General features: G+C 41.7%; 3 protein-coding genes across 8 annotated transcripts; 2 read left to right on the top strand and 1 right to left on the bottom strand.

The window, feature by feature from the left end:
* Positions 1-780: 780 nt before the first annotated feature.
* On the bottom strand, positions 781-24,923 carry acad11 (acyl-CoA dehydrogenase family, member 11). Of its 4 annotated transcripts, none has more exons than XM_078792242.1 (21): positions 24,532-24,923; positions 24,344-24,395; positions 23,818-23,943; positions 23,567-23,728; positions 23,332-23,496; positions 23,115-23,256; positions 22,924-23,045; positions 22,700-22,806; positions 22,287-22,401; positions 21,987-22,064; positions 21,764-21,902; positions 19,451-19,558; positions 18,752-18,850; positions 10,948-11,017; positions 7,707-7,792; positions 6,994-7,065; positions 6,775-6,929; positions 6,575-6,691; positions 6,395-6,504; positions 3,562-3,684; positions 781-2,058 (listed from the first exon to the last, which is right to left on the bottom strand). In XM_078792242.1, the coding sequence occupies exons 1-20, from the start codon at positions 24,660-24,662 to the stop codon at positions 3,576-3,578; spliced, it is 2,265 nt and encodes a 754-aa protein (XP_078648368.1). In that variant the 5' UTR covers positions 24,663-24,923; the 3' UTR covers positions 781-2,058; positions 3,562-3,575. The 4 variants fall into 4 exon arrangements, with proteins under 4 accessions (XP_078648368.1, XP_078648369.1, XP_078648367.1 ...); XM_078792241.1 differs by having other exon boundaries at positions 785-2,058; positions 22,287-22,398; positions 24,344-24,443; positions 24,532-24,922; XM_078792240.1 differs by having other exon boundaries at positions 785-2,058; positions 24,344-24,443; positions 24,532-24,922.
* On the top strand, positions 15,071-20,089 carry ackr4b (atypical chemokine receptor 4b). Its single transcript, XM_058059897.2, has 2 exons — positions 15,071-15,152; positions 15,879-20,089. The coding sequence occupies exon 2, from the start codon at positions 15,883-15,885 to the stop codon at positions 16,996-16,998; it is 1,116 nt and encodes a 371-aa protein (XP_057915880.2). The 5' UTR covers positions 15,071-15,152; positions 15,879-15,882; the 3' UTR covers positions 16,999-20,089.
* On the top strand, positions 24,856-27,376 carry uba5 (ubiquitin-like modifier activating enzyme 5). 3 transcript variants are annotated; one of them, XM_078792244.1, is made up of 12 exons: positions 24,856-25,246; positions 25,338-25,383; positions 25,487-25,576; positions 25,786-25,895; positions 25,969-26,055; positions 26,128-26,212; positions 26,281-26,385; positions 26,545-26,672; positions 26,744-26,879; positions 26,941-27,016; positions 27,086-27,192; positions 27,261-27,376. In XM_078792244.1, the coding sequence occupies exons 1-12, from the start codon at positions 25,080-25,082 to the stop codon at positions 27,339-27,341; spliced, it is 1,218 nt and encodes a 405-aa protein (XP_078648370.1). In that variant the 5' UTR covers positions 24,856-25,079; the 3' UTR covers positions 27,342-27,376. The 3 variants fall into 3 exon arrangements, with proteins under 3 accessions (XP_078648370.1, XP_057915879.2, XP_078648371.1); XM_058059896.2 differs by having other exon boundaries at positions 24,870-25,246; positions 27,264-27,376; XM_078792245.1 differs by lacking the exon at positions 24,856-25,246 and having other exon boundaries at positions 25,487-25,571.
* The last annotated feature ends 168 nt before the right edge of the window (positions 27,377-27,544 follow it).

Here is a 27,544-nt window from a genome sequence, read left to right on the forward strand (position 1 = left end):
CACACAACACTCCTTCATGAGTTATTATGCTAGACATAAGCTGTCACCCCTATGCCCCCACATAACACTCCAATCAACACAGTTCGAATCCAGAATAGCATACCTTACCGTTGACAGAGGGCGGAGAGCCAAAAACACCCCGGTAGAGTAATCTGGAAACCGAAAGCTGGACACTCGTGCACAGTTCACAGCAGACTCTCACCGGGATTGAGAAAACAAATGCTTTATATGCTCGCTCGTGCGAAAACAGGTGGCCAGCCTGTCTCCGCAGGAGGGGAGTCATCGCCTCCATCCTCTGTCTCAGGCACCTCAAGGTAACATTTTTCTCACAACCTTCTAGTTCGTTTCTCACAACATTCACAACATTCTATATGGGCATAATATTTATCCCGTTGCCGGGACCAGTGAATATTTAAGTGTGTGAAGTCAAAACAAGTCAAAAAGTGTGCAAAGCAAGTTACATAGCTGTAATAGCTGTAATAGCATAGCTGCAAAAGTACAAAACAAGTGGTATAACCATTGGTATATAACCATGTGGTGGGTCAGCACAGGACAACACACCTAAAAATCTCTTCCTTCACACTGGTTCCCCTTTCTGAGGCATCGGACGGTTTGCCAGAACCTCTTCAAAGCGGAACAAAAATCGTGCTCGATAGCCTCACTGAACTCCTCCCTCACCTGAGTTTTTGCCTTAAGCCACGTGCCGCTTGGCCTGCCAGTACCTGACAGCTGCTTCAGGAGTCCCACAGCCATCCATGCTCATGAATGGCTCATTCATTAGCTATGGCTAATCTGATGTCATGTAACATTACTGACTTGTTTGTCGATTTTTTTTTACTAATAATAGTCCTTAGACAATCATGATTCATTTATTAAGGAATTAATTTTCGAAAAACCACTACAGAGTGGTGGAGCGATATTCAAACCTCTATGTAGCGAGGGATGACTATACCGTTAGAAAGCCCATAATTTTTGCATTTTTATGCGTGTCATAATATTTATTCCCACTTTTTTCAAGGGTCCTTGAACGTTTTGCATTCCGAGACAAAGATAAAGTGTCACTGCTGTGGTCATGGATAGACTGTTTTTCCCAAATGCTAATGCTGTGTGTGAATGTACTATAAAGTTGAGGTTTGATGATGATATACTGTACTTGTGTTGAGTGCTCATGTTAGTATTTGTTGTCAAGTCACTTCATGTTAGCATACATACATGCAAAAACAACGCAATAATCTCTCAGGAGAACCAACTCCAGGCTTGTACCAGAGGTGAGTCTACATTCAGTTTGTGCTTTTACAGTGGCAAGAAAAAGTATGTGAACCCTTTGGGATTTCTTGGATTTCTGCATATATTTCGCATAACATATCTTCATGTAGGTCACCACAATAGATAAACAACTTCTGTTGTAACTAATACGGCACAACATTTTATAATTTCATCTTGTCACTGAACACATCAGGTCAAAAACTCAAAGTACAGGGTGGAAAAAGTATGTGAACCCCTTGGTAAATGACTTCTACAAGAGCTAATTTGAGTCAGGTGTCATCCAACATGGAGTTCAATCAGTGTGACGACTTTGCAGGAGTCGTATCAAGCTGCCCTGCCCTTTAAAAACTCACACTAGGTTTGAAATGGCTTTTCAGAAGAAGCATTGTCTGATTGGAACCATGCCAAAGAACTCTCTGAAGACCTGCGAGCAAGAATTGTTGAGCTACATAAGGCTGGTAGCGGATACAAAAGTATCTCTAAAAGCCTTGATGTGGACATCAACAGTTAGACAGATCATCTACAAATGGAGAGAGTTAATGGCAGGACACCACGGAGGAAACCTCTGCTGACAAAAAAGAACATTGCTGCATGTTGTTGGATGTTGGAATCCGTTTCTGAGATTTTTGTTCAGTGTTGTCAGAAAATATAATGTGCAAAGCTTTTCGCTTGGCCAGAAGTGTGTTGTTGGTGGTCGTCCTTCATTCCTATTAGCCTTTCACATGACATCAAAGAGTAGATGTTCAAACTTCAGAACATCTTTGTCGTCCTCGGCAGGTCCCTCCAACACAGCTGTCAAAAAAACCCACATATTAAAGTCATGTACGAAAAGGAATAATAGTTAATAAGAATAAGTTGACAAGATGTATAGGTCAGTATTAAAAGGCCTATATAATTTTTAGATATCGTGTTTAACTCATTTGCTGCCAAAGATGTAAAGACCCATGTCAATACTTTTGAACATTGTGTAAAAGTTTGTTTTCTTCCGTAATATCATAAAAAAAGTAACCTTCAAATATCCCAGATTTAGTACAAGGGGTGACACCGAAATCCAGATTAAGAATAATGTTTGGGTTAGTTCGGGCAGCCACATTCCAATAGACCGAACCACCCTATTGTCCATTCTGGCCTCCCAATTGATCCAACTGCTTTTGCAAAGCCGAAATATTCACCAAGATGGCATCCTTGTTGTGATATTACTGTTTCGGTGTTACGGAGCCTTTGATAGCGGCCTTCAGCTCATCTCTGTTGTTGCGTCTGATGTTACTTCCTTTGTTACATATTTTCCTCTTCACAATACCCCACAGATTCTATATGAGGGTCAGGTCAGTTGCAAGCCAGTCCAGCACAGTCATACTGTTGTCAGTAAACCAGTTACTAGTGGATTTGGCACTGTGGGCAGGTTCCAGGTCATTTTGGAATATAAAGTCAGCATCTCCAAAAAGGTTTTCAGCAGATGGAAGCATGAGGTGCTGTAAGATCTCCTGGTAGACAGGAGCAATTATTGAGTACTTTGAGACTGAGTAACTGAGTACTGTCAAAATATTCCAATATTATGACACATGGCTTTTGGGGTATTCTTTAGCTGTATGCCATAAAAATCTAAATTAAGACAAAAAAGGTTTTGAAAGGTTCACTGAATGCACAATGAATCTAGAATATGGGAAGGTTTCTAAATTTGGATCAACCCGACCACTCAATCCCAAAGATGTATTTATACGTTGTTTACCGTGAGACATAACAGCAAACTCCATCGCAACAACAACAACAAAGACTCCTTCCCTCACGCTCACCCCTCCGGGTGGCAACTACTCCCCTATCAATAGTTCCGGGATGAATTATGTACCAGCAACCTAGCACTACGTGGGATTGTTTTTTGGACATTTTGGCTAAATACATATGGCTAACTTGGTGTCAAAGTGGAAGTTATGCTTTGAAAAATCAGTCATAATCATCACAAATGGCCAGTACCGAGAGCAACAGCGTTTGAAAAATGGCAGGGATGTATAAGTAAATATTGATAAATAAACATATCAATATATCTCCCAGCCCGACCAAGAAGTATGAAGAAGTCTCGCTTCAAGTCAAGAGCCATGCACAGATCTCACAAAAAGTCCAAGAAAAGCAAACGCTGACAAAGAAGACGATGATGATGATGATGGTCTCTTGCCGTTTCGTACAGTGCAAAAGTGCTTGTCCACGCTTAGTCCTCAGTAAAAGTGATTCCCAATAAAAATGGTTTCTAATCAGAAACGCTACTGTGTTGTGTGATTGCAAAAACCACAGTAAACTTACATGATGTGATGATGTCACAGTTTGGCCTTGGTCATTTGATCCTTCAGTTCCAGACCAGCGATGGTGGACAGGTGCACTTCATCTGGTCCATCAGCAATGCGTAAAGTCCTGGCATAGGCATACCTGCAAAACAAAACAGACTAAACTGGAAACTGAATCTAGCAACACTACTACTAATAATGATAATAAATTTTATTTGTGTAGCGCTTTTCAAAATACTCAGACACTTAACAGTGAAGAAAAATAGAGTTGAGTAAAAGATGCATTAAAATACAACATTACTACATTCATTCAGAGCTAAAAAAATAAGGCTAAAAGCAGGGCACAGAAGTCATGTATAAAAAGTTAGACATCAAAAAAGGATTTAAACAGGTCGGTTTTGAGTTGTTTTTTGAAGGTGGGAAGGTGAATGGGGCAAAGAATTCCAGAGGGTGGGGGCAGCGATGGAGAAGGCTCTGTCTCCCCAGGTTCGGAACTTGGTCTTACAGGGAAGTGCCAGGAGGATGGAGTCCGAGGAGTCAAGGGGACACGGGAGATTGTGTGGATGGACGAGATCTGTGAGGTATGGAGGGGTCAAATTGTGGAGAGCTTTGTAGGTGATGAGAAGGACTTTGAAATAGATACCTTGGGGGACAGGAAGCCAGTGGAGGTTTTTAAGGACATGGGTAATGTGTTCACGGAAGCGGGTGGAGGTGAGGAGGCGGGCAGTGGAGTTCTGAATATATTGCAGTTTGTTGAGGGTTTTGGATGGTCTACCGTAGAGAATACTGTTGCAGTAGTCGATTCTGGATGTGATAAATGCATGGATCAGGGATTCAGCGGCAGAGAATGGAAGTGATGGACGGAGTGGGCTATGTTCTTAAGATGAAAAACTGCTGTCCATGTTAATTGTTTGACAAGGGGTTCAAATGAAAGGGCAGGGTCTTGGAGGATGCCAAGGTTGTGGATGTGATGTTTTTGGGACCAATGATGATAATATCTGTTTTGTCACTGTTAAGTTTAAGGAAATTGTGTTCCATCCAGGTTTTTATGTCGGTTAAGCAGTTGGTGAGGGTGGAGTAGATATTGGAGTCGGAGGAGAGAAGAAGATCATTAGTGATTTTAAGAAGCGCTGTTTCAGTGCTATGTTTGGGAAGGAAGCCGGACTGGAAGGATTCAAACAGGCTGTTGGAGTTGAGGTGAGTTTGTAGTTGAGCAGCTATGACACGTTCCTTTTGGACAGAAAGGGGAGGTTACTGGAATCAAGACCAGACCTTTTGAGTGTGGGGGTGATTGCTGCCAGCTTGAGAGACTGTGGAACGGAGCCAGTGGTAACAGTGTTTAGAATTCTTATTATCAGAGGAGAAATTATGTGGAGGCAGGGTTTGATAAATGCGGAAGGGATAGGATCCAGGGAGCAGGTTGGAGTCTTGATACCAGGTTAGGATTTCAGTGAGTTGCACGGCTGTGAAATGGGAGAGTCGCTGAGTGGAGCCAGATAACAGAGGGTCGGGGGGCAGCGAGTGAGCCGAGGGGGGATTGAGGGAACTGTATATTTTCACAATTTTGGACTGGAAGTAGGTTAGGAAATGGTTACATTTGGTGGTGGTTAAGGATGAAGAGGAGTCATCATCGGGCTTTAGCAGTGTTGATTGTTGAAAAAAGAGATTTAGGATTGTTGGAACCAGATGTAATGAGATTAGAGTAGTATTGTGATCGGGCCTTATTTAAAGCATCTTTGTATTGCTGTAGAAAAAAAAATCTGTATAAACTTGGAGATGAACGGTTAGGCCAGATTTCTTGTACAGTCTCTCAAGCTGGCGTTTACAGGACTTCATATTATGGCGCACAGGGGTGTACCAGGGGGCAGTATGGGAGAAAGAGACCATTTTGTTTTTATTAGGGACCAGTTCATCAAGACAGGAGGAGAGGGTATTGTTGTAGTCGGAGACACGTTCAGAGTGGTCCTTGGACAGCAGAGGACGGGAGACAGCAAGTTTGGTGGTGAGAAGTGAAGTAAAGGCATGGGGGTTGATGGGGTTTCATTCACTAAAATGAATAAAGCATCCTAGCGTATTCAAGAGTCAAATACGCAAATTCAGACATTTTGAATTATCTCACAAAAGGCAGAATAATCCCTAATAAAATACAGGCTACTGTTGTGGCCATAACCCAAACTCGCAACATCACTTCCTGTCCGCCGCTCATTCTGCTCTCCTAGGGAACATACTGTATTTACGGCAACACACATAAGCAAGAGTCTTACTTATGTCTTAAATGACCTATTTAATATTCTGTCTACTATACTGGGTAATATACTGTATAAAGGAGTCTATGGGGCTAACACCCCATAGACTCCAGTTGAGAGGGCTCCAATAATGTTAAAAAACACATTTAGAAAGTCTGAAACAAGTTTAAACTAGTAGGTTTAGGCATTACTGGAGGATCCTACAGTCCATGGGACTTCAGAGGCACCAGCAGCAGTTTGCTGTTTTGTAATGGCTGTTTAGCAGATTTGAAAAAATTGTCTGGCAGAAACCTCTCATTTTGCCTTCATCAGCACAATTCAAATGGCCATTTGAATCAGCCACACATTTTTTCACTGTACAAAATTTTTTGTGAATTCTTGAATGTTTCCACGCCTTGTCCAAGGGATTGCAATATTTGACACTTTGTCAGCAATGAGCCTTTTTCTTTCCCATACTACCTGAAATCTGTGGTATGCATGATAATGTGGAACATCATTTTTAATACCAATGTTTGTATCAAATATTACACACACACAAAAAGTGAATTATTTTTGTCCTGTTTTGTGGCCTCAAGTTAATGCAACTTGAGGCCACTCAAGACTTACATGTGTGCCAAGGGGAAGTCTTCAGATACGCCTGCCCCTCCATGCACTTGTATAGCACAGTCCAGTACCTTGCACGCCATCCTGGCTGCTGCCACCTTCACCATTGCTATCTGCATACATGATTCACTTCACTCAGCAAGAACACAATAAAGAAAAACAACTTTGAAAGCACAGTCTTACCTGTTTGCGAGCAGCACGTCCTCCCAGTGTGTCAAGAGTGTGTGCAGCACAAAGCGTCAGCAGGCGGCTCTGCTCTATCATGAGTCTGCACTCCGCTATCCAGTGAGCAACCACCTCCTGCAACACAGCAAGCTGCATGTCACCAGCTGTCCACTAGAGGTCGCACAGTAACGAAGTGGAATGAGCGTTCAGGAGCCTACATGTTGGTACAGTTTCTTGCCAAAGGTTCTCCGAGAGGCGGCACGCTGGCACAACAGCTCCAGTGCAAGCTCAGCCAGACCCACAGCTCTCATGCAGTGATGCAGCCTACCTGCTCCCAGACGAGCCTGAGCAATCTCAAAGCCTCGGCCCTCGCCTGGAAACAACACAAATAACGTCTCATATGTGTCTTATAAAAGAAAAACTGTGTTCTTGTTTACCCAGAATGATGTTGGAGACAGGAACTCGCACATTTTTAAAGTGGATCTCAAAGTGTCCGCCATGGATGGCATCTGAGTGAAGATTCATTTAAAGGAGACCAATTATGCTTTTTCCACTTTTCTGACCTATAAATGTAGTTAGAGTGTTGTATTCTTGTGTTAAACCATGCCAATGTTTCAGATAATGAGGTTTGGAAGTGAGGAAGTGAGACCTGAAAGAAGTTTGGGATGGCTCAAAACGCTTGGTTTGAAAAGGAGTGGTCAAATTGTTCCTTTGTGATGTCACAGAAGGGCAGACTTCCTTATATGGTTCATAGTTAGGTGCGCCGTGGGTGGAATGAATTAAAACAGTTTTGGCAGGAAGGTCACCACGGTAACCACACATCCACCGTGCGACCAGATGCAAATGAAAATTTAAAAAAAAAATACTGGCAACGCTCCATTATCTTCTCACTTCCTGGCCGGTGGTATAATCCTAAATCACAGTGACAGTAGACACGAATACCTTTGGTATCGTTGCTATAGCCATCTTAATGAGTATTTTTATGTTTTTATTTGTGTATTTGATTTACCGGAGAATGACCTGGCAGCAGTTTGCAGTTTCTTTTAGAGCTACATATCTAATGTGATTATGGTGTACCATAACACCCCTAGCAATTGGGCTGTTTGTGTACCCAATGGTGAGTGTAGAACAAATATGGAGGTGGACATACCATCTTGTCCAAAGACAGTGAGTGGCCTGACCAGTTTGACACCAGCGGCATCCAAAGGCACCAGGACCATACTGTGTCGGCCATGTCTACAAACATTAAACAGCAATTACGTTTAATATGAGAAAGAAAGTGATGTACTTGATGGTGTGGATCTGGGGAGTGGTTATTTGTCAATTGTAAACACACTACAATGAAATTAACCGCCAAGTACCAAATAAAAGGTCATTTCCTTGCCAAAGTCCACGACTATAAAATCATTTACATCAACAGTAAACCTGAAGTGGAACAGGAAAAGAAAAATAGAGCTGAATGGTAGTAGAAAACATCATATCACCTGTGCATTCTAACACACAAATGGAGTGGTTTGTCATCACTCAGAGGCATGTGGACCAACATGTCTCTTAGTGTTGATACATACAACATTCTCAATGCTTATAAAGTTATAAAAGATTTTTAAACATTTTGGGTGGGGGTGGGGGGGGGTCATATCTGACTCCAAAACCTCAGGTCTCCCAGAACCAATTTTTTCAATATTTACGTATACATACCATGTTCTCTCTCTAGGATGTAATATACAAATTAGGAGGGTGTTTTTCTTATTGGAGAGAAAAAGCGCAAAATGTGTCAGTATGTACTCTGTTTATTGTACCTTGCCAACTTCACTGAAATTATGTAACACTCAAACTGTTCATTTTTCAGCACATTAAACTCAAGCTTGAGCCTTGATTTGGATAAAGGCACAACAACAATCCTTAATTTTGGGGAAATTCCCCTTAAAAACCAAGGTTTGAAAAGTTGGGAAAGTAAAATGCAGTGAGTTGAAGACTCTTGTTGAAAATTTTGTTAAAGAATTAGTTAGAAAGTTTGGCCAAGTCAGTATGTTGGATTGCCTTATATGATGTTTTGACAAGTTCTGGAAAAAAAGATAATCAAAGAACTCAACCGTGGCAGGTTTCTGGTAACTGGAAAAAGCATCATAGCATTGTCCCGGGTCATCATGGTGATGAAAAGTGTTACAATGTTACATCTGGATTGTACGTTAGGTCAGATACGCCACTCCTCCAGACCAACAAGTCTGCATCTATTTTGGACAAATTTGAAATAACACATAATAATAATGTATTATTATTATTTTATGTATTTATTCTTTTAAATACTTAGATAAATAATGATTATATATATATTATAATTATATATATATATATATATATATATATATATATATATATATATATATATGTGGGTGTGTGTATATGGCCATGTAGATATACGGGGGGGGGGGGGCTCTGCGGGGGTCTGGCGCAGGGCATTCCATCTATACCGCCCGGTCCTCCATGGGGCAGTGTGCCCGGGCCTCTCCTGTCCTGGCCGGGGCGGTCCTATGTCGGTGGTCAGGCCTGGGGTTACCTGGGGCGGGCCGGGTTCTGCTTCCTGGGGGTGTGTGGGGGGCGGTGCCTCCGGCCGTGGACGGGCTCCCTCCTGGCTGGCGGGGGCGCCCCTGTGCCCACGGGTGTGTGGCCTTCGATGCCCTTCTGCCCTAGTGGGGTATGGTCTCCCGCTGGTCTCGGGGGTGCGGCTCTCCTCCGGCCTGCTGGCGCCCTGTTGCCGGTTGGGATTGCTCCTCTATGGCCTCTTGCTGGTCTCTTCGGGGAGTTGCTTCGGGGGCGGGTCTTGGGGAGTCGGCCCTGGCTTTGCCCACACCCACGGGGCCGGAGGATCTCTGGCGGTGGGGGCTTGGCCTGGCTGCGCGGGGCGGGGCTTGCTGGGTGGTAGAAGGCAGTCTCTCTCCTTTTGTCATTCTCAGTGACAATTACACATTCACACACTCGCATTCACATACACAACACACCTCCATATGGACACTCACAGCACATGGGTGCTTCTCTATACAATCGACCATTTTATCCCTGATGTTTATATACTATTGGTATGCTATTATTACAGTAATAATGATGTCAAGCAGTGAGATTTTAATTACTGTAATCGTATGGCTGTAATTGTGTTTACTATCATGGTTCATGTCTTTATTGTTACTATTGCTACTGGTAAGTTGAACTATTTCATTTCACTGATATCATCTCCATTATGACCCTTAGCCATCATTGACATTTAACTGTTCTGTTTGTCTCTGTTGTTGTTATGGGAATTCTTGTTGCTGCTGTTTTTGTCTCTCCCTCTACTGCCCCCCCACCCCACCCCACCTTTCTCTTCTTCTTTTCTGTTCTTCTTCTTGCTCCGGTCCAGTCGCTCCAAATGGCATAACAAAAACATCAAATAACGGCAAATAAAATTTCATGGTACAGGGAAGTTGTAGCCAACACCTTTCCTGACACAGAGCAAATCTGTCTAGCATGTAAGGGCATTTAGATCAACAATACTATCTGATAAATGATAAAACATAAACAAGACTGTGCTCCACGGCGGATATAGAAAATGAATGAAATGCTGTCATTGTGAGGAGAAGGAACGTTTGTGAGTGGGAGTATTTACTCGGCAGACTACTCAGTCTGAGCTGAAACTCCTCTTACAGAGAGTGAATAGAAGTTAGCAGGAGTTAACTTGTGTGTGCGTGATTCGGGTTTTATACAAGACTGCTGAATTTAAATTTTACACTGTTTCATATCGTGATACAGCCTAAAAATATGACATAAGCTAAGGTCCATATAGCCCAACCTTATTTTATATTATTTATTTGTTTTATTAAAAAGAAAGATGGTATGATTTTACCAATCCGGCCCACTTGAAAGTGGATTTTCCTCCATGCGGCCCCTGAGCTAAATTGACTTTGACACCCCTGTTCTACAGGTACCAAAGGACATAATATGCAAATTTTGAAAACATTTTGTCTTAGGGAGACCTGAAATTTTGGTGGCCAAAAATGACCCCTCAAAATTTTAAACCTTGAATAAAATCGGGAATAATGAAAATGGGACTGCAGATTTGAATTTTGCATTAAAAAACTACCTTATGGCACAAAGTTTAGTTAATCTAAAACTAATCATCCTTATCCTTTATCCAACACTAAATCTTCAATCCTTATTACTCTCTTAATAATGTGAGTTTTGAAAAACTGACTCTTAACTGGCTTTTAGCATTAGAGAATTTTATGTGAATAAGAACAAAATGTGGGGGGGTGTGGTAGGCAAATGTCCCCTGCGTTGGTTGATGATATGGAATGACCCTAAACAGTTTGAGTTTACACACGGGTCCACGGCAGGACTGAGATAAAACGTCCACTGACCTGATGGTGGTGCTGGTGGTGGTGCTGGTGCACATGACAATGGCCACTTTGCACTGAGGATTACCTGCACCTGTGAGGACGACACAGCGACTTATTTTGAGTTTTGGCATGATTCTGACCTTCATGTGACCTATCGGAGGTCGAGCTGGGCAGACTACATGTTCCCATTTAGTCGCCACAGAGGTGGGGAACACATTCAACAAATTAGAGTGATGAAGCACTTTGACACTGATGTTGATGCCCAGCTGGAGGTTCTCTTTTATGGTGACTTGTGGCTACTTTGTCTCACAAGGCCTCAGAAGTCCTCTGTGAAGTCATGGTGAGAGAAAAGCCAGCCTTCCTGTTTTTATTTGCATATGCTGACAATGGGAGATGGGACCCTGAGGACAGGACATGTGGACACCAGACATATGTGCAATAATGACAGTAGGAGAAGAACACGATGTGCAACGTGTTCACTCTTTCATGACATGGATACTAGCATCAGAAGATTGTCATATTGAATCACTCGGTCTTCCCAGAAGAGCGGAATCTGTTTTAACAGCAGAGGAGAAACAACTTTCAAGCAGGCACAGCTAGCAAAGAGGTGCATGTACAGTATAGTGGTGGTTGCTTTAAGGAAAACCTATTAGGACTGAGGTATGTTGGTTTCATAATACAAGTTGTCAAGTCAAAACATGCTCCAACACCACTGGAATGAAAAGAAACCCCTCCCAGCTCATGTGCTTGTCTTCCAGCATAGTTTGTCAAACTCACACTCTTTATAGATAATGGCAGTTTTTTGGTTTCTTTTCTGAATCCTCTTTTACGTGGCTGGCTAGGCATGTGTGTTGCACCTCCCTATGTTGTGGCTGTTTACACTCCTTTGTCTCTAATCCACACCCTGGGAGAGGGTCATTCCATTACCATTCTTCATTCTCATACAATGACAGAATGAGAAAGAAGGAAGGGTCCTGATTTTTGCACTGTCTACTTAAATTACAGTAAGAAAATGACAAATAATTATTGACACTCATTATTGCATTATTAAAAGAAGACATTCATTGCCTCGATCAAAGATGTCAAAAATACAGCCATGGAGTGATATCCTTTTGATGGCTGTTATCTTTAAATACAGTATATGTCAATATACTGACTTTGGGTTTTCTGTGGAATTAACAAGCGATGATATCAAAGTGTCCACCATATTCTTCCATTTTTGTCTATGTGGCCCGTGTTGGAAAATGTTAGGACACTATGAACTAAGACTTTGTATCAATACAAATGAATCTTTCTTGCAACCAGGCCCAACTGGCATGTCCCCACCCATGTTTGCTCGACTACAGTTACAAATATAAGTAATAATAATGAAACAATAAATGTCTTTAAAATAATGTATTATTCTTCAACTTTATGACTGATGTAATTTTAATGCTTTAAGACTTCAAAATAAGTTCTGTCCCTGTGTTGACCGTCCCCCGTGACTCTGACGAATATACCTTTAAATACGCCCAATGACCATTCCTCGAGTTACCAAGCCTTTAGGAATTAACTAAATATATTTGGAGGGAAATGGTGTACAAAATACAAATTGTGTTTCACTCTTTATTCTTGTAACTGCCTTGCTGATGTGGTAAGGCAACTCGTACACCATGTTACATAATTTTATTGTTAAATTAGAAATGTAAAGATGTGGTTAATAAATAGGCGAGATTCCTCCTGAGATCACCAGGTACTAGCATGTTACTGGCCAAGTGCAAGAGAGGACACCGGCTGGTACAAGCATGAGCAGGTGGTGTGCCTCATGAGAGCCCTTACGGTAAAAAAAAATATTGCAGTATATTGGCAAATATAATGCTATGTATTAGGAAATATATTTCCATATATGGGATCATATGTTTATATTTTCCAATATATTGCAATATATGCATAGATCATATATGTGTATATATTGATACATATAAAAATATCTTGTGATCAAAACCAAAAAGGCACTATATTTTTACATATATATGTATTTTTTTTTTTTACATGTACTTTCCAAACATAGCATATGCATGGACACTGTGGCCTAAAGAAAAAAGTGAAGACAAAAATCTGCAATACACAAATACCAGTTTTATTAACAACTGAAACGTACTTTGCCGTTAAATGTTCAATCCTCCACACTGGATCATGGAGGTATACATGCGTGGAGGCTTGCATATTGTGGCAGATCAATTAGCATCAATTTTCTTTTGAACAGTGTCACATCAAATATCTGTTTCCTGCCCCTGAATTCCCTTTTCAGACCCACAAAATTTTCAACATCAATCTGTGTATAATGTGATCTATCATACTTTCTTCCAAAGGCAAAACATTTTCTGTGACCATGTTGTTCTACTACAATGTAATAGTATACAGTGATTATTTGTCCATTCTGCAACAGCACAGTGAAGATGTTTCTTTTCACTACCTTTGTGAACGCCTGTGAGTAATACAGCTCTCCACTGACTAGAAGTCGGTTGAATATTTTCACAACTGAATCTGTGGTGACTGAAACTAGCACCACAACTTGGAAGCAAAAGATCCGTGAAGTGAGACAAAAATGTGTGGAACTCCAAAGAACATGGGTTAACTATACAAAATATAAAATGAAAAACAGTCCTAGATGTGAATGAGAGATGTGTAATTTTTTCTACAGTAATTTATTCTACAGACAAATGGGTTTCAAGGTCAAATTGTGATTTGACTGTGTGTATATATGCTGCTACTTTTTTCCTCACACTTTGAACCTTGTGGCTTGTACAATGATGTTGATAATTTATGGATAAAACTACATCCCATGTTGCTTAGAGTCACTTTAGGAAGTGGACACTAATGTCTTATGCAACGATCCTGTTTCGATCTGTCTAATCTTATGTAATGTTCAGTTGTGATGAAGAGGATGACTTTAGTGGTTTTTGTTCCCAGAAGGAGGATGAGGACGGCGATTAATTACTTTGTGTCATATTACATGCACGGGACGGAAAAAAGTATTTATGTAATGAAAAGTTTAAAAAAATATTTCTCTATAACTTCTTTCTGTGTACTACACAGACACTTTCTGTGTACTACTATATGATGTGGACACCAATAGTATATACAAGTACAAATCTTCTTTTCTTGTTAAATCTATTGGGTGCGTAATATACCTGTGCGCGTCATAATTTGTAAATTGGGGTAAATTAATGGCCTTATCTTCTCTTTTAATGCATTGAAATGTATATGTCCACACTGTTGCTGCTGTGTCCACCCTATTACCCATGTATTTTTACATTAATTATATAAAACGTAAGAATATTTTCATTGCCTTTGTGGTCATTGACGTTGTGAATGAATTGAACAACTGATATCAATTTAAACAGGGCACATGTCGACTGAATATTCTTTTCATTGCAAATCAAGTGTGGAATCTACAATAATTGCACTAAAATAAAACATAAACATGCTTTTTCCCCAAGAGAATGTGTTTATTTATTAATTTTTTTCAACATATACGGGGTATTTGAGGTCTTCAACATGTGAATAAACACAACCAACATTTTGAATAAAGATGAAAATGTACTGGAACAAGCTCATGTGGACATCTAAATAATTTGGTCATAATCATTATAATTCACCATCCTGATCAGATAATAAGAATAATTCTTTCAAATTAATGCTTTTTTTAAAAAGTCACAATGCTGAAATGGCAATAAATTGTAGGAATGATCCGTATACAGTATACTGATATGTACAGTTTTAAACTGGACATTGTGCAATACTTTGTCTCAGATATTTTTTAATTGTATTTTCAGAGCTGTGTTTTTATTCTTACTGTATCAATGTTATTTATACCCATGTTACTCAGATATTTTTTAATTGTATTTTCAGAGCTGTGTTTTTATTCTTACTGTATCAATGTTATTTATACCCATGTTATTCTGCATGCTGTGCTGTCTTGTACTGCTCCGTAAACAAGAGCCTATGTGATGTCAGGTTTAAAATAAAAAGTGTTTTAAATGGATGGCAGTAAGCAGCAGGCTGGCACGCCCTAAGAAAGGCATAAACACAGACAAAGGCATACATGTGAATGTGGACTGGTGAAGGGGAGGGCGGCCGTGCAGTAAAGAGGGGGAGGAGTGCATGTTATTAGCTGACGACTTGGCTGTGCAGACACACAACAAGCGCTGGAGCATTTGAATTACCAGCAGCAGACTAAAAAGGTAAGAACTTTATCACTAATTATATGAAAGGTATATGAAGGTATTTTATCCTACACTTCCTTCTTGTTGTTTTCCCCTCTAGAGTTAAAGTCCTGCTTAAACAGTGTTTATAACCACACTGTGATAACAATAATGATTAAGCTAACAAACTTCTGTAAAATCAACATAACGTTATGTTTATGTCAGTGAGGTTGTAAAGAAACGTTTCCAAAATTTGGACCTTCTCATTTGTAACATGACCATAACATTTGTTGCATAAGTTACAAAGATTATCATCTTTGCTAAGGCAGAATTATTTTTACTTTCTATAATTTTTTTCTCAAGGGGATGGATGAAATGTTACATCAGGCATTTTAAGAATTCAAACGTTTTCCATGTGGTGGGATACTGTTGACAAAACTAATAAATGCCTTCACTTCCAGCAGTGGAAATACTTCAGTTATTTTGGAATGTTGCATCTGTTTGACTTATTTAAGAAAGTACATGGCTGTTGTCACTGGATGGTCATGGCTTTAAGGTAGAGGCAGGAGAGGAGCTGTAGGGTTTTTTTAATAACAGTTTACATCTTTGGGAGAAAGAGGAGAAACTCAAAATGGAGTTGCAAAGAGGGCGTCAGTGATGTGTTGAGGCTCATGGTGTGGAAGACAAGGATTAAACTATTAGGGAAGCCATGCAGGAGAGATTCCACTGAAACAACACCAACTTTGCCTCTTTTTGCCCATGCAGCAAGATGGACGACTACTATTACCATGACGATGAGGACTCCAGCCTCAATGACAGCTACGACTACAGCTATGACCACTCAGTGTGCGACAAGAAGGCTGTGAGGTCCTTCGCGGGCGTCTTCCTCCCAGTCATCTACTCACTGGCTCTGGTGGTGGGCCTAGCAGGGAACGCTCTGGTAGTAGCAGTCTATGCGTCACGCTCACGACTGCGCACCTTGACGGACGTGTGCATCCTAAACCTGGCCATCTCAGATCTGCTCCTGCTCATCACACTTCCCTTCTGGGCGGCGGATGCAGTGCATGGCTGGAGGTTGGGCTCTGCTGCCTGCAAGCTCACCTCCTTCCTCTACAGCACCAATTTCAGCTGCGGCATGCTGCTGCTGGCATGCATCAGCGTGGACCGCTACAGGGCTGTGGTCCAGAGCACAGCGGGCAGGGCCGCAAGGGGGACCCATGTACGAAGACACTGGCTCGTGGTGTGCTTGGTATTGTGGACAGTGGCTAGCTTCCTAGGTCTCCCGGAGATTGTCTTCTCCACAGTCAAGCATTCCCATCACAGAATGTACTGCACGGCCGTGTACCCGCTCAGCATGGGCCGACCCGCGAAGGCTACGCTAGAGCTCCTGGAGGTCGGCCTCAGGTTTGTGCTGCCATTTCTAGTCATGGTGGTCTGCTATTGCTTGGTGGGCAGGGCCCTGGGCAAGGTGGCAGGCGTCAGAAGGGACCGGAAGTGGCGGGCCCTGCGGGTTCTGTTAGCAGTGGTGGCTGTCTTCCTGCTGACTCAACTTCCCTACAACGTGGTGAAACTATGCAGGGCGATGGACATCATCTATATCCTGGTGACTGACTGTGAAGTCAGTAAGGGCTTGGATCACGCCCTCCAAGTGACCGAGAGCCTCGCGCTGACCCACGCCTGCATCAACCCGCTCCTCTACGCATTTGTCGGCTCCTCCTTCAGGGGACACGTCTTCAAAGCTGCCAAGCGTCTTGGTCAGAACCTTGGGCAGCACTCCGAAAGAGAGGCTGGCGAGCCGGCAGTAGAGATTACACTCACCTCTCGCAATAAAAACCAATCACAGTCTGGATCAGAGGAACTCGACACCAGCACGTTTACCATGTGAAGTGCACACTTAACTCGTCAACAATGTGAAGAAACAACAATAGTTTATTATTCCTAAAAAAAAAAAACGCACCATGATTGAGGTGTGCCACGTTCCAGTGTAGAGCACAGAACCACTCCAGAGACGCCATGGAACATTCGCTGCTATTGTAACAAAGATGGCGATTATGCAAAACTGCAGTTACCTAGCAACTCACTAGTTCCAGCTTGGCACACTAATTTCCTTTTGGGGAGAAGTATCAGAATTAGGAAATCTAAGTGAGGCGGTAACCATCTCTGTCAGTTTTTGACATAGAAGGAAAGGAAATGATGAGAGATTGACTAAGTCTTGTCCTTAAAGACTTTGTAAACAGAAGCTAACCCAGGGGTGTCCATACTTTTTTACAGCAAGGGGCGTATTGCAGTACATTGGTTTGCAGTACAAACCTTCAAATTTGTAAAAAAAAAAAAGATATGGTTTTAAGTTGAGGGCTGAGTTTGTGACTTGCAAATCTCTGCCAAAAGGAGAGGGGGCAGTGTTTTTCTCAGAGTGAACAACCACAACTCACGTTGACTAGCTATTTAGCTTCCTGTGCGATAGTGGTGAAACTAGAGACTCAAACAACATCCAAATCATTGATATAGGTACTATATCAGTGCATAATAATAGCACACCACATTTCACAGTTGGTAACAGTAAGAGTCCATTAAATTACTAATTACATTAGTAATTACATTACACTAAATGAATAATACTGATTATAATTACAGTATATGTATATAATTATATAATTATATTATTAAAACATAGTGAAGGCCAATAAAAAACTGTGGGCAATTAAACACTCCTGGGCTAAGCTAGAGTATTTATTGTGTTTTGTTAATTAAATTCAGTATTTTCCCAAACTTGTACTCCGAGTTCTTGCACAAAAAAACAGATTAGAGTGACTACTACTTTGCTATGATCTCAGTCATGGTTGTAGTACTGCACAGCATCATACTGACAAGTTTCTCTCATGTAGCTGATGCTAACATGTCCAGTGAGTAAACGAAAACCAAATGAGACTATACTGACATTGTTGTATTTATCATTCTTTCCATCCTCAGTACCTGACTTAGTCACCCTCTTTCCACTGCACTGGATAAACTTGTGGTTACACTGCAGACATTTGGGAAAGATCCCACTAGCATCCCGCATGCTGTTTACAGGAAAAGAAAATCATAGTGAGGGAACATGTGAGATGTCAATTGGAAATACAACCCAAAAGGAAACACTGGTAAGGCCACACTCGGCCCTTGTCAACAACGTCAAGATGTTCTTTTGTTTTCAGTGATTACGCAGAGATTGAGATGTTATGACTCCCAGCAGAGACCACAACATACGAGAAAACTGTCAACATTCCTTCCTATATGAGAAATTTGTGGCTGGGCAGACACACAATTCCCTCTTCTAGAGGACATTTCTCAGTCACCAGTGCTGAAAGACATCCCTAGCAACAAGGCAGAGATGTGAAACACAAGCAAGCAAACAAAAAGGAACATCCCAGGTCACATCGGGGCGTCGGTCAGAGCAAAGAAATGTACAAAGTGTGATCAAGAATCTCTTTGGGTGTTAGCCCTTCATTCCAAAATGACCTAAACAACCGGAAGACCAAGATTGAAATGTTCATAAAACAAACACATCCAGGATGTCATCATTGACGCACGCGACTGAAAGTGTGTGTCAGTGTTGTCAACTCAACAAAATTGGCCAAAAAAAAAAAAAAAGGACTTACCGCTACTCCACCACTTCTTTCCATTGATGACAAAGTTGTCTTCCTCCTGATAAAGACTGCACTCCATGTTGGTTGCATCACTAGAGGCCACATCAGGCTCTAAGGATCAGACCAAAAACCTTGAATAAGGATTCAAGTATTTGTTCTTGAGTTTTTTCCCCCAAAGGACATAATGTAGTCAAACTGTAGCAGCGTAAAAGTACAATAAGAAATCAGCTATTTCGTGTTAAGTATATAACATATAATATATGTATACCAATACATCATGCATACAAATACAGTTGTATAATTTTCTTCTGTTTCTTTGGGTTTTAATAAGAGACTCACAAATACCGTAATTACAAATGGACCTGATAATGTTGCTAAAACACCACCTACTCACACGCTGCATCTGACTTATGAATACATTACATCCTATCCTCATTATCCAGCATAACATATCAAGTCAACGTACAAAAGTCATGAGATGACATGTTTGGGAAAGCTTGGGGCATGACCACTGTCATCACCTCTGGCCTGCAGCCACTCTTTCCAGCAGAGCAACCAGGGAGAAATTACTCACAGTGGATAAATGGTCAAAAGCAGCAGAAAACAAAGTGTTTCCACAGCAACAGTGTTTGCTTGACTTCCTGTGACATTCCTCATATGTTGAGTGTTTTGTATGTAGTATGTTGCGTGGAGGAGCTGCTTTGAAGTTACCTGTCATGCAGAAGCATGAGCGCATCTCTCCTCTCAGCAGAGGTTCCAGCCACTTTTTCTTTTGCTCCTCTGTGCCAAACATGCGGAGCACCTCCATGTTTCCTGTGTCTGTGGCCAACACACAGGGAGGACTTCATCATCATCTGTGCTCCATGATGACAAAGTATACACAAATATCTCTGATATATTTATAAAAATAACATGGTAACAACGGTACATGAGTGATGACATCATGTGCCACACAGCAATGAGCTTGCTAGCTCAGGATGTCCACAGTGTAGAATTAAGTTTCACCTTCAGATTGTAAACATGCAATTTTCAAAGATTATAAAGTGCTGTGAGGGGGTATTAAGGCCGTTAATAAGTGATGAATAGGGCTGAATGAGCCCAGATTACTGTAATTTCACAGACTGTGTTTGTCCAGAGTTTCAAAGTTAGCACTTAACTTAACTTATCCGGATGTTTGTGCTTCATAGAATTGTGCAGCTTTCAAATTGTATCATTGCCAGTATTGTTTAATGGGATTGTTAATGGTGAATTTATCAAGTCTAACCTTTACAAGTTTATATAGTAAAGAACATGTTACTTTATCTGACTATTGGTCTGATTTTGAAATAACTGCATTGTAGAAATAAAACGCTTAACAATAAATGTGTTTATTTGTGTTGACAAATATTGCCTGATATTGCAGACACAAGGTTTAATGAAGAATATTTTTAATATACAGTATAAATAAACTACAATGAAGTAAATACTCTTATTTATTTATGTTATATACGCCAAGGCATGTAATTTTTGTCTCTACATGGTCGCGTTTACAATTTCAAATCTGCTCTGTATCACGTGCGGAGGAGTGATCACATTCATTAAGTGGACATCATTATTTTCACTTTGTTGACTTATATGGAATTTTCTATTGCTTTCTGTTATTATTATGGGCATGCACCCCCACTGACAGTCAATGGGGGCTCTGCAAAGCAGAGCAGCCCATCTTAATATTCCTCATGTTTATTCTTTACATCTATTTTATTAATGGCATGCACTGCAATGCGGGCACCCCACTGACAGCTGCCAAGCAGCAGTTATATTGCTGTCTTTTCTTAACCGATATGCAAAACGAGCAGATCAATGCGTTGCAGTTGAATGGAGTTTACACCTTTTCTCCTCCTCCTCCCAACCCCTCCCTTTTAAAACGACTTTGTAGTCATGTGCAATTACAATGATTCCCTTCCCAGCTGATACCATACATTTCATGTATCTGGTAGCTTTTAAAAGTTGTATCTTTCTAATTAAGCACAGTGACTGCGGTCACCTCAAATGACTGGAGTATCAAAATATCAACATTTCCATAGAATCCATGATACAGCATTAAGATGTGTTATCATTATGTCAGGAATCGATTGTTTCTCACAAGATAGCATCTCACTACCTCTCTGCCCTTTATTACTGCATGACATTGCAAGTGCTGTATGCAATTGTAAAGCAACACATGACATCATTTGCAGACACCACAGGAGTGCCTGGCCATTTTCACTACTTAGGTGCTAGCATGCTAATTGTTAGCATGTTAGCATTTAAACTAATTTAACCATGTCGAGAGGGAAATACACACACGGCATTATGCAGGGAAGTTATAGGACAACCTTGGCACTTTTGGTACTTGAGGCTATCTTGCTAGGTGCTAGCATGATAACCGTTAGCATGTTAGTATTTTAGCTAATTTACTCACATGGCATGATGTAGGGACACTATGGGACTGTCTTAACATTTTTGGGACTTGGTGCTTTCTTGTGAGATGCTACCAAGCTGACTGTTTGCCTTTATACATCAGCAAATTAGCCAAAATGCGAACATGCTAATACACACGATACTTTCGTACTTTTAGTACTTGAGGCTCTCTTGCTAAGTGCTAGCATGATAGGCTCGTTTACTTTTGCAAATACACACATTGCATGACGTAAGGACTGCCTTAACACTTCTGGGACTTGGTGCTTTCTTGCTAGATGCTATCATGCTAACTGTTAGCATTTTGACTTTTTTATTCATATCAAAATGAAAATACACACATGGCATGATGTATGGACACTATGGAACTGCCTCGGCACTTTGTGCTATCTTGCTAGGCTCATCATGCTAACTGTTAACATGTTGGAATTTTGCCTATTTTACTCCTGTTTAAAGGCCGACATATATATTATATATGTTATGTATATACATATACCATTGTGATAATGAACACCATCATATTGCTCAGGCTCCATGTCCCACACATGGACAGCCTTTGACCTATGCGGGGGCATGCAGGATGTTTACCAGGCGCCTGGCAGTTAAAGACTTCTGGTGCAAAGAGGCAGCGTCCAGTCTCCTCTGCGATGAAGGCATAGTCCAGCTGAGTGAGTTTGCTGGCAGCCGGCAGGAAGAGGTTCCATAGCCCTGCCTCCCTGGCTTTCACCTGTTCATACACACATTCTTAGACTCAGTGTGCTGAATATGTGTGTTGGATGCTGATTGCACACAGTGTGTGTGTATCGCCTACCTTTAAGTCTTCTATTATTTGGGGGGTGTTCCACCGTAGAGGGGACTGAGCATGTTTGACGTAGTAGTCTGAAACTTCCTGCAAACGTGTCAAAGTTAAAGAGAAACAAAGTCTTTTTAATTCATGGTCTATCATGAGCACTGAGAGTGATGGTGCCTGGCCAAAAGTGATTATTGGGCATGTTGTTGCAGTCAACGGAGGCCTTGTTCTTGCTGTTCATTCAGTGCTAATGAACAGCTCTGCTCATGTGCAAGTTCAGAGGTTTCAAGGGGAACAGAGTAGTTTTGTCTCAGCACTGACCTTCTGAGCTGGAAGCACAAACTGTCTCATGAAGTCCTTCACCTGCTGGAGCACTGCCTGACCATTGGGCGTCTGCAGAAACAACCTGGCTTCCTGTGGAGCCTTCAGAGGTCTGCTAAAAAAAGGTGGTCTGTCACAAGTGGAAGTTTGTATATAATTCCAGTGTTTGCTAGCTTGACACAGCAGATGGAAGAAATATGCCCTTTAACTGACGCCAAATAATAATACAAAATGGTTGTTGGACTTGATGTTGATTTTATGAAATACTTTGAATTCTTTGAAAAACATACATAGATGAAAATAAGACGATGTCTCTGGCAGCTTTCAGAAGAGATAAGAATACATTATTTGACTGGTGTCAAAGTCATGTAAACTCAACTGCAATCTCATTAATGAACAGGGATAAATCAGACCTCTGTATGAGCTGCAGGGCGGAGACCGCCAGGGGCTCCACACAATGGCCGAACTCCGCAGCGTTGGCAGCGCTGGCATTGCCTAGTAGGTGGCGTGCATATACTCCCTGATAGCAATAAAAACAGAAATCAGATAAGTAATAATAGTAACACATTCATTTGTTGACATGGCCTTCACTTGGCAGTGGTGCAAAGGGCAAGAATAAAAGAAAACAGATAGCAACCTGAGCTATTCCTGCCATCTTGAAGAAGGACAGAGCCAAATAAAACTTCAACTGCGGCAAAGCAGACGTGATACCCCGACAGCGCTTGTAAACACAGATCAGGTCGTCCACCGTGGGAATACCTGCTCCATCAGAAGACATACAAATGCTTACAAAAAATATGCTTACTTGTGCTTTATTCTTATTCTGACCTTGTATTCCTTTTAGGCTGCCCATTGTGCTCAGTATGGTGAGGCCTGAGGGCCAGTAGTGAGGTATGAGGAAGTAGGCCAGGTCTGCCAGAGGCTGTCCAGTGGTGGACAGCTCCCAGTCCAACACTGCCAGCACACGGGCCTAAAGGGGCCAAGGCATGACAGTCACACTGTGAACAGACCTTTATAACAATAAGTACAATAAGAAGCTCAGAACCTCAGTGGGATGGAAGATCAAGTTGTCCACTCTGAAATCTCCATGGACGAGTGTGACCTCCTCCTCATTGGCTGGAAAATTGTTCATTAACCAATTGGACAGCTCATTCATGGGTTGGATGTCCCGGTGAGCCGATGCAGTGTACTGCTTGGTCCAAGTGGACACCTTTAAGGACAAAGCAACGTTTGAATGTCACGTATCTGATCTTGGAGGTGGTAAGAGTATGTGAAGTCACCTGTCTCCGAGAGTAGTGTGCTCCTTTGCCATAGCTATCAAGCTTCAATGCTGCCAGGTCCAGTGAATGCATCTTGGCCAGGACCTCCACAGCCGTCACATATAGAGCTGCTCTCTCTGCTGGGCTGACGCCAGGCAGGCGGAGGTCCCGAAATACCCGCCCCTGCAAAATTATAATTTATTTGTAAAATGAATAATTACAATGATATGTTAATGCAAATACAACAATGCAAGAAGCCTGAATAAGGATACCTCAACATGCTCCATCAGGTAGAACTCTGTTCCAATGACATTAACTTCAGTGCAGTGGATAAGGGGCTTTGGCACAGGGAAACCAGCGGAATACAGGGCCTTCTGGACACAATATTCTCTATCCACCTGAACAAATTTATATGTATGTATCTATCACCACATTGTTGATCGTATTCTAGACTTACTGTAAACTTTACATCCACACATCCATGTTCATTCATTCTCTTATTCAGGCTTACGATACAACAGTATATATATTGCAGCATCATAGTCTAGGTGTTAAAAATATAGATTTTTTTATAGGTGTCTCAATTGCATTTGTTTGCTATTCGAGGCCAAGCAGAACAAGCCACTTCACAATGGGAAATAATAAATAAATAAATAAATAAATAAATAAATAAATAAATAAATAAATAAATAGTGAAGCGAATTAACTTGTGCAACATGAATGCTGTGTCACTCCCTGCTGGAGGAATAACAGCACTACACTCAACATAACAAAGTGGTAATATTATATAACTTTTACCTTATGAGCTCCGGGTAACAGCGCACCAGGAGGCTTCTTCCTGAGTACATAACTTGTAGAATGTGTTTGGATGAGGAATGTAGGATTGGACTGTCCGGCACTGGAGAAATAGTAACATAATACATGGCAACTATCACCGTGCTAGCTGCTAGCTAAAGAAAGTTGTCAGGTTGCAATAAAAAGCTCACCTGTACTGTCTGACTGACAGCGTGTCGTTGTTAGACACGTACGACTTAGCAGACAGATACTTTTTAAGTCTGTCGACATTGAAACGATGATGTTGTCGCACTGGAGTCGTCAACTCTTCCATGTCTGCCATGATAAGACTAGATTAATTATTACTTTCCAACTCTTGTAACGCTAGCTGCCGATGTTATTACGGACAGACTATGTGCAGCGCCGCACATCCAACTAACCGAACTTCAATTAATTTTGAATATTTATGAAATCTAAATAGACGTATTCATGACAACTGAAAATAGCGTGCTTTTCAAAATTCGAGTTACGTCGGCACAAATGATCTCGGAAAACATGAAGAGAAAACAAGAACCATTTCCAAGGGTTTCAAATTTCCACCCGGATATTGTTTACTGTAACACACATCCTGACAGCTCATTTGAGTTGTGAAGACGTGTACTTTTCTGTGCCATCATTGCTGTCTTATTTTCAACTTGGGGTCTTCAGCCCTTACATTACATTACATTTTCATTTTTAATTATTAGATTCGTATTTTGTCATGGCAACGGTGGAGGAACTGAAGCTTCGTGTGAGGGAGTTGGAGAATGAATTGATCAAGTGTAAGCAGCAACAGAGCGCCATGGAGAATGCACGCAGGATACAGGAGACAAACAGACCCAAAATTGCCAAAATGAGCGCAGAAGTCGTGGATTCCAACCCGTATAGGTAAGGTTGTTGTTTTTTCTTCATTGTTTTATTTGGGTGGCCCCCGCCCGAAGGAGACTCGACCTATTGTGTTGCTGTGCTGTCATTGCAGTCGCCTGATGGCTCTCAAGAGAATGGGCATCGTGGATAATTATGAGGCAAGTTGTTTATATTATTTGTCCCCTTCTCCGAACGAAGCGATTACAGCTTTTTTTAAATTTACACTGATGCTATTATTGCTTTATTCCAATGTGTTGACAGAACATCCGGACGTTCACAGTTGCTGTGGTGGGTGTTGGTGGAGTGGGCAGTGTGACAGCTGAAATGCTCACTCGATGTGGCATTGGTAAGGTAATAACACAAGCTCTTCTTCTACTATCTAAGTCAAATTAAGTCGACCTGGTGCCATTAGGGGCTATTACTAGGGCAGCTGATGCCCCATGTGTTACTGACAACGTCTGTACCACAAAGGACGTGCCATCTGTAAAGCTGACGGTGTAGTTGGCATTTTTGATGCGGTACAAGATGGTGCATGCTAAAGTGGCCTAATGTGTTGCCAGCTGCTGCTCTTCGACTACGACAAAGTGGAGCTGGCCAACATGAACAGACTATTCTTCCAGCCTCACCAGGCCGGCCTCAGCAAGGTGGAGGCAGCCCAACACACACTCAGGTACTTTTCAGGTCCGATTCTTAGGACAGTAGTCCTTCTCACTGACCTAGTTCTTCTATTTCCCCTCACCAAGAAACATCAATCCAGATGTGTCATTTGAGACCCACAACTACAACATCACCACTCTGGACAACTTCACTCACTTTATGGAACGTCTCAGGTGGGGTTTTCCCCCTGCTTGTTCTGCTACCCCCTCAGTGGAACCTCCCTAAATTCTCCTCTGTCTTCTCAGTCATGGAGGCTTGGTGGAGGGGAAGCCAGTGGATTTAGTCCTGAGCTGTGTGGACAACTTTGAGGCCCGCATGGCTATCAATGCAGTAAGTGTGACAAACAACACAGAGCTGTTGGACCTTTACACTGACATTTCCACTGTCCTTTCCCTCAGGCGTGTAATGAGCTCGGCCAGATCTGGATGGAATCTGGAGTTAGTGAGAATGCTGTGTCCGGACACATCCAGCTCATCATCCCTGGAGAGACGGCCTGCTTTGCTGTATGACAAGATAACACATTTGAAAAGCATACTATTGAGTTTGGATAGCTGAAGACAAAGATACAATTTAGTGCACTTTTTAACCTTGAAAAAAACATACAAATCTAAGAAATGTCAACATCTATCATCAGATTAACCCTGTATTTTATGACTTACTAGTGTGCCCCTCCTCTGGTGGTAGCCGCCAACATTGACGAGAAGACCCTCAAGAGGGAAGGAGTGTGTGCGGCCAGCCTGCCCACAACAATGGGCGTGGTGGCAGGCGTCCTGGTCCAAAATGTCCTCAAGTATGGACTCACTCATGGCTAGTGGTAGTAGTAAAATTATGGAAATAAAGTTGATTGTGATGGTGTTTCAGGTATTTGTTAAAGTTCGGTAGTGTGAGTTATTACCTGGGCTACAACGCCATGCAGGACTTCTTCCCCAGCATGGCAATGAAAGCCAATCCCCAGTGCAACGACCGCCACTGCAGGAGACAGCAAGAGGAGTACAAGGTGAAGATTAAGTCATTCCATAATAATTTAGAATACCCATGCATCACTTGTTTCTCACCAGAAGCAAGAAGCAGAGCGGCCGAAGGTGGAAGTGGTCCAGGAAGAGGAGGAGGTGGTGCATGAGGATAATGAATGGGGTAAGCCATTCCAAGAGAGTCCTGTTGATATGTTGCCACTTGTTATAAGGTCATCATGTCACCCCACAGGTATTGAACTGGTGTCAGAGGAAGCAAACGAGGACACGCAGGCAGCAGCGGCCACTGTAGCGGGCCTTCCTGAAGGCATCACTGTGGCATACAACATTCCAGTTGTGGTCAGTCATCATGTTTAGGCTGTTATTGATACCATTTTTAATGAAACTTAAATGATTTTCTTCTGAAGCAGAATACGGATGATGGGGAGATGGTAGAAGAGATCGAACAGAGCCTGGAGGACTTGATGGCTCAGATGAGAAAATTGTAGACTGCAAGGCTACCAAAATAAAACAAATACTGTCATTATCATTGCATTCATTAATGACATTCCACAACTGCCCATTAATCAAAAAAGAAAGGCATGAACATTGAATGAAAACAAGGAGAACGTTTGGACATCTTTGTGAAGAAAAAATATGGAAAAGCTTAAAATGCCAAAATGCTCAAGAATAACAATCTTGTCTGAATAAA

This window comes from Doryrhamphus excisus, linkage group LG7 (assembly GCF_037039965.1).
Source record: "Doryrhamphus excisus strain RoL-2023G ecotype Guam linkage group LG7, RoL_Dexc_Guam_v1.1, whole genome shotgun sequence".
NCBI classification, from domain to species: Eukaryota; Metazoa; Chordata; class Actinopteri; order Syngnathiformes; family Syngnathidae; genus Doryrhamphus; species Doryrhamphus excisus.

Coding starts and splice junctions, on each gene's coding strand:
- ackr4b (XM_058059897.2), top strand. CDS start 15,883: ATGGACGACTACTATTACCATGACGATGAGGACTCCAGCCTCAATGAC.
- acad11 (XM_078792240.1), bottom strand. CDS start 24,662: ATGGCAGACATGGAAGAGTTGACGACTCCAGTGCGACAACATCATCGT. Junction 23,257..23,331: donor TGATCTTCCATCCCACTGAG/GTTCTGAGCTTC, acceptor TGGCCCCTTTAG/GCCCGTGTGCTGGCAGTGTT. Junction 22,402..22,699: donor GCCCTGCAGCTCATACAGAG/GTCTGATTTATC, acceptor ACCTTTTTTTAG/CAGACCTCTGAAGGCTCCAC.
- uba5 (XM_078792244.1), top strand. CDS start 25,080: ATGGCAACGGTGGAGGAACTGAAGCTTCGTGTGAGGGAGTTGGAGAAT. Junction 25,247..25,337: donor GTGGATTCCAACCCGTATAG/GTAAGGTTGTTG, acceptor CTGTCATTGCAG/TCGCCTGATGGCTCTCAAGA. Junction 25,384..25,486: donor GCATCGTGGATAATTATGAG/GCAAGTTGTTTA, acceptor ATGTGTTGACAG/AACATCCGGACGTTCACAGT.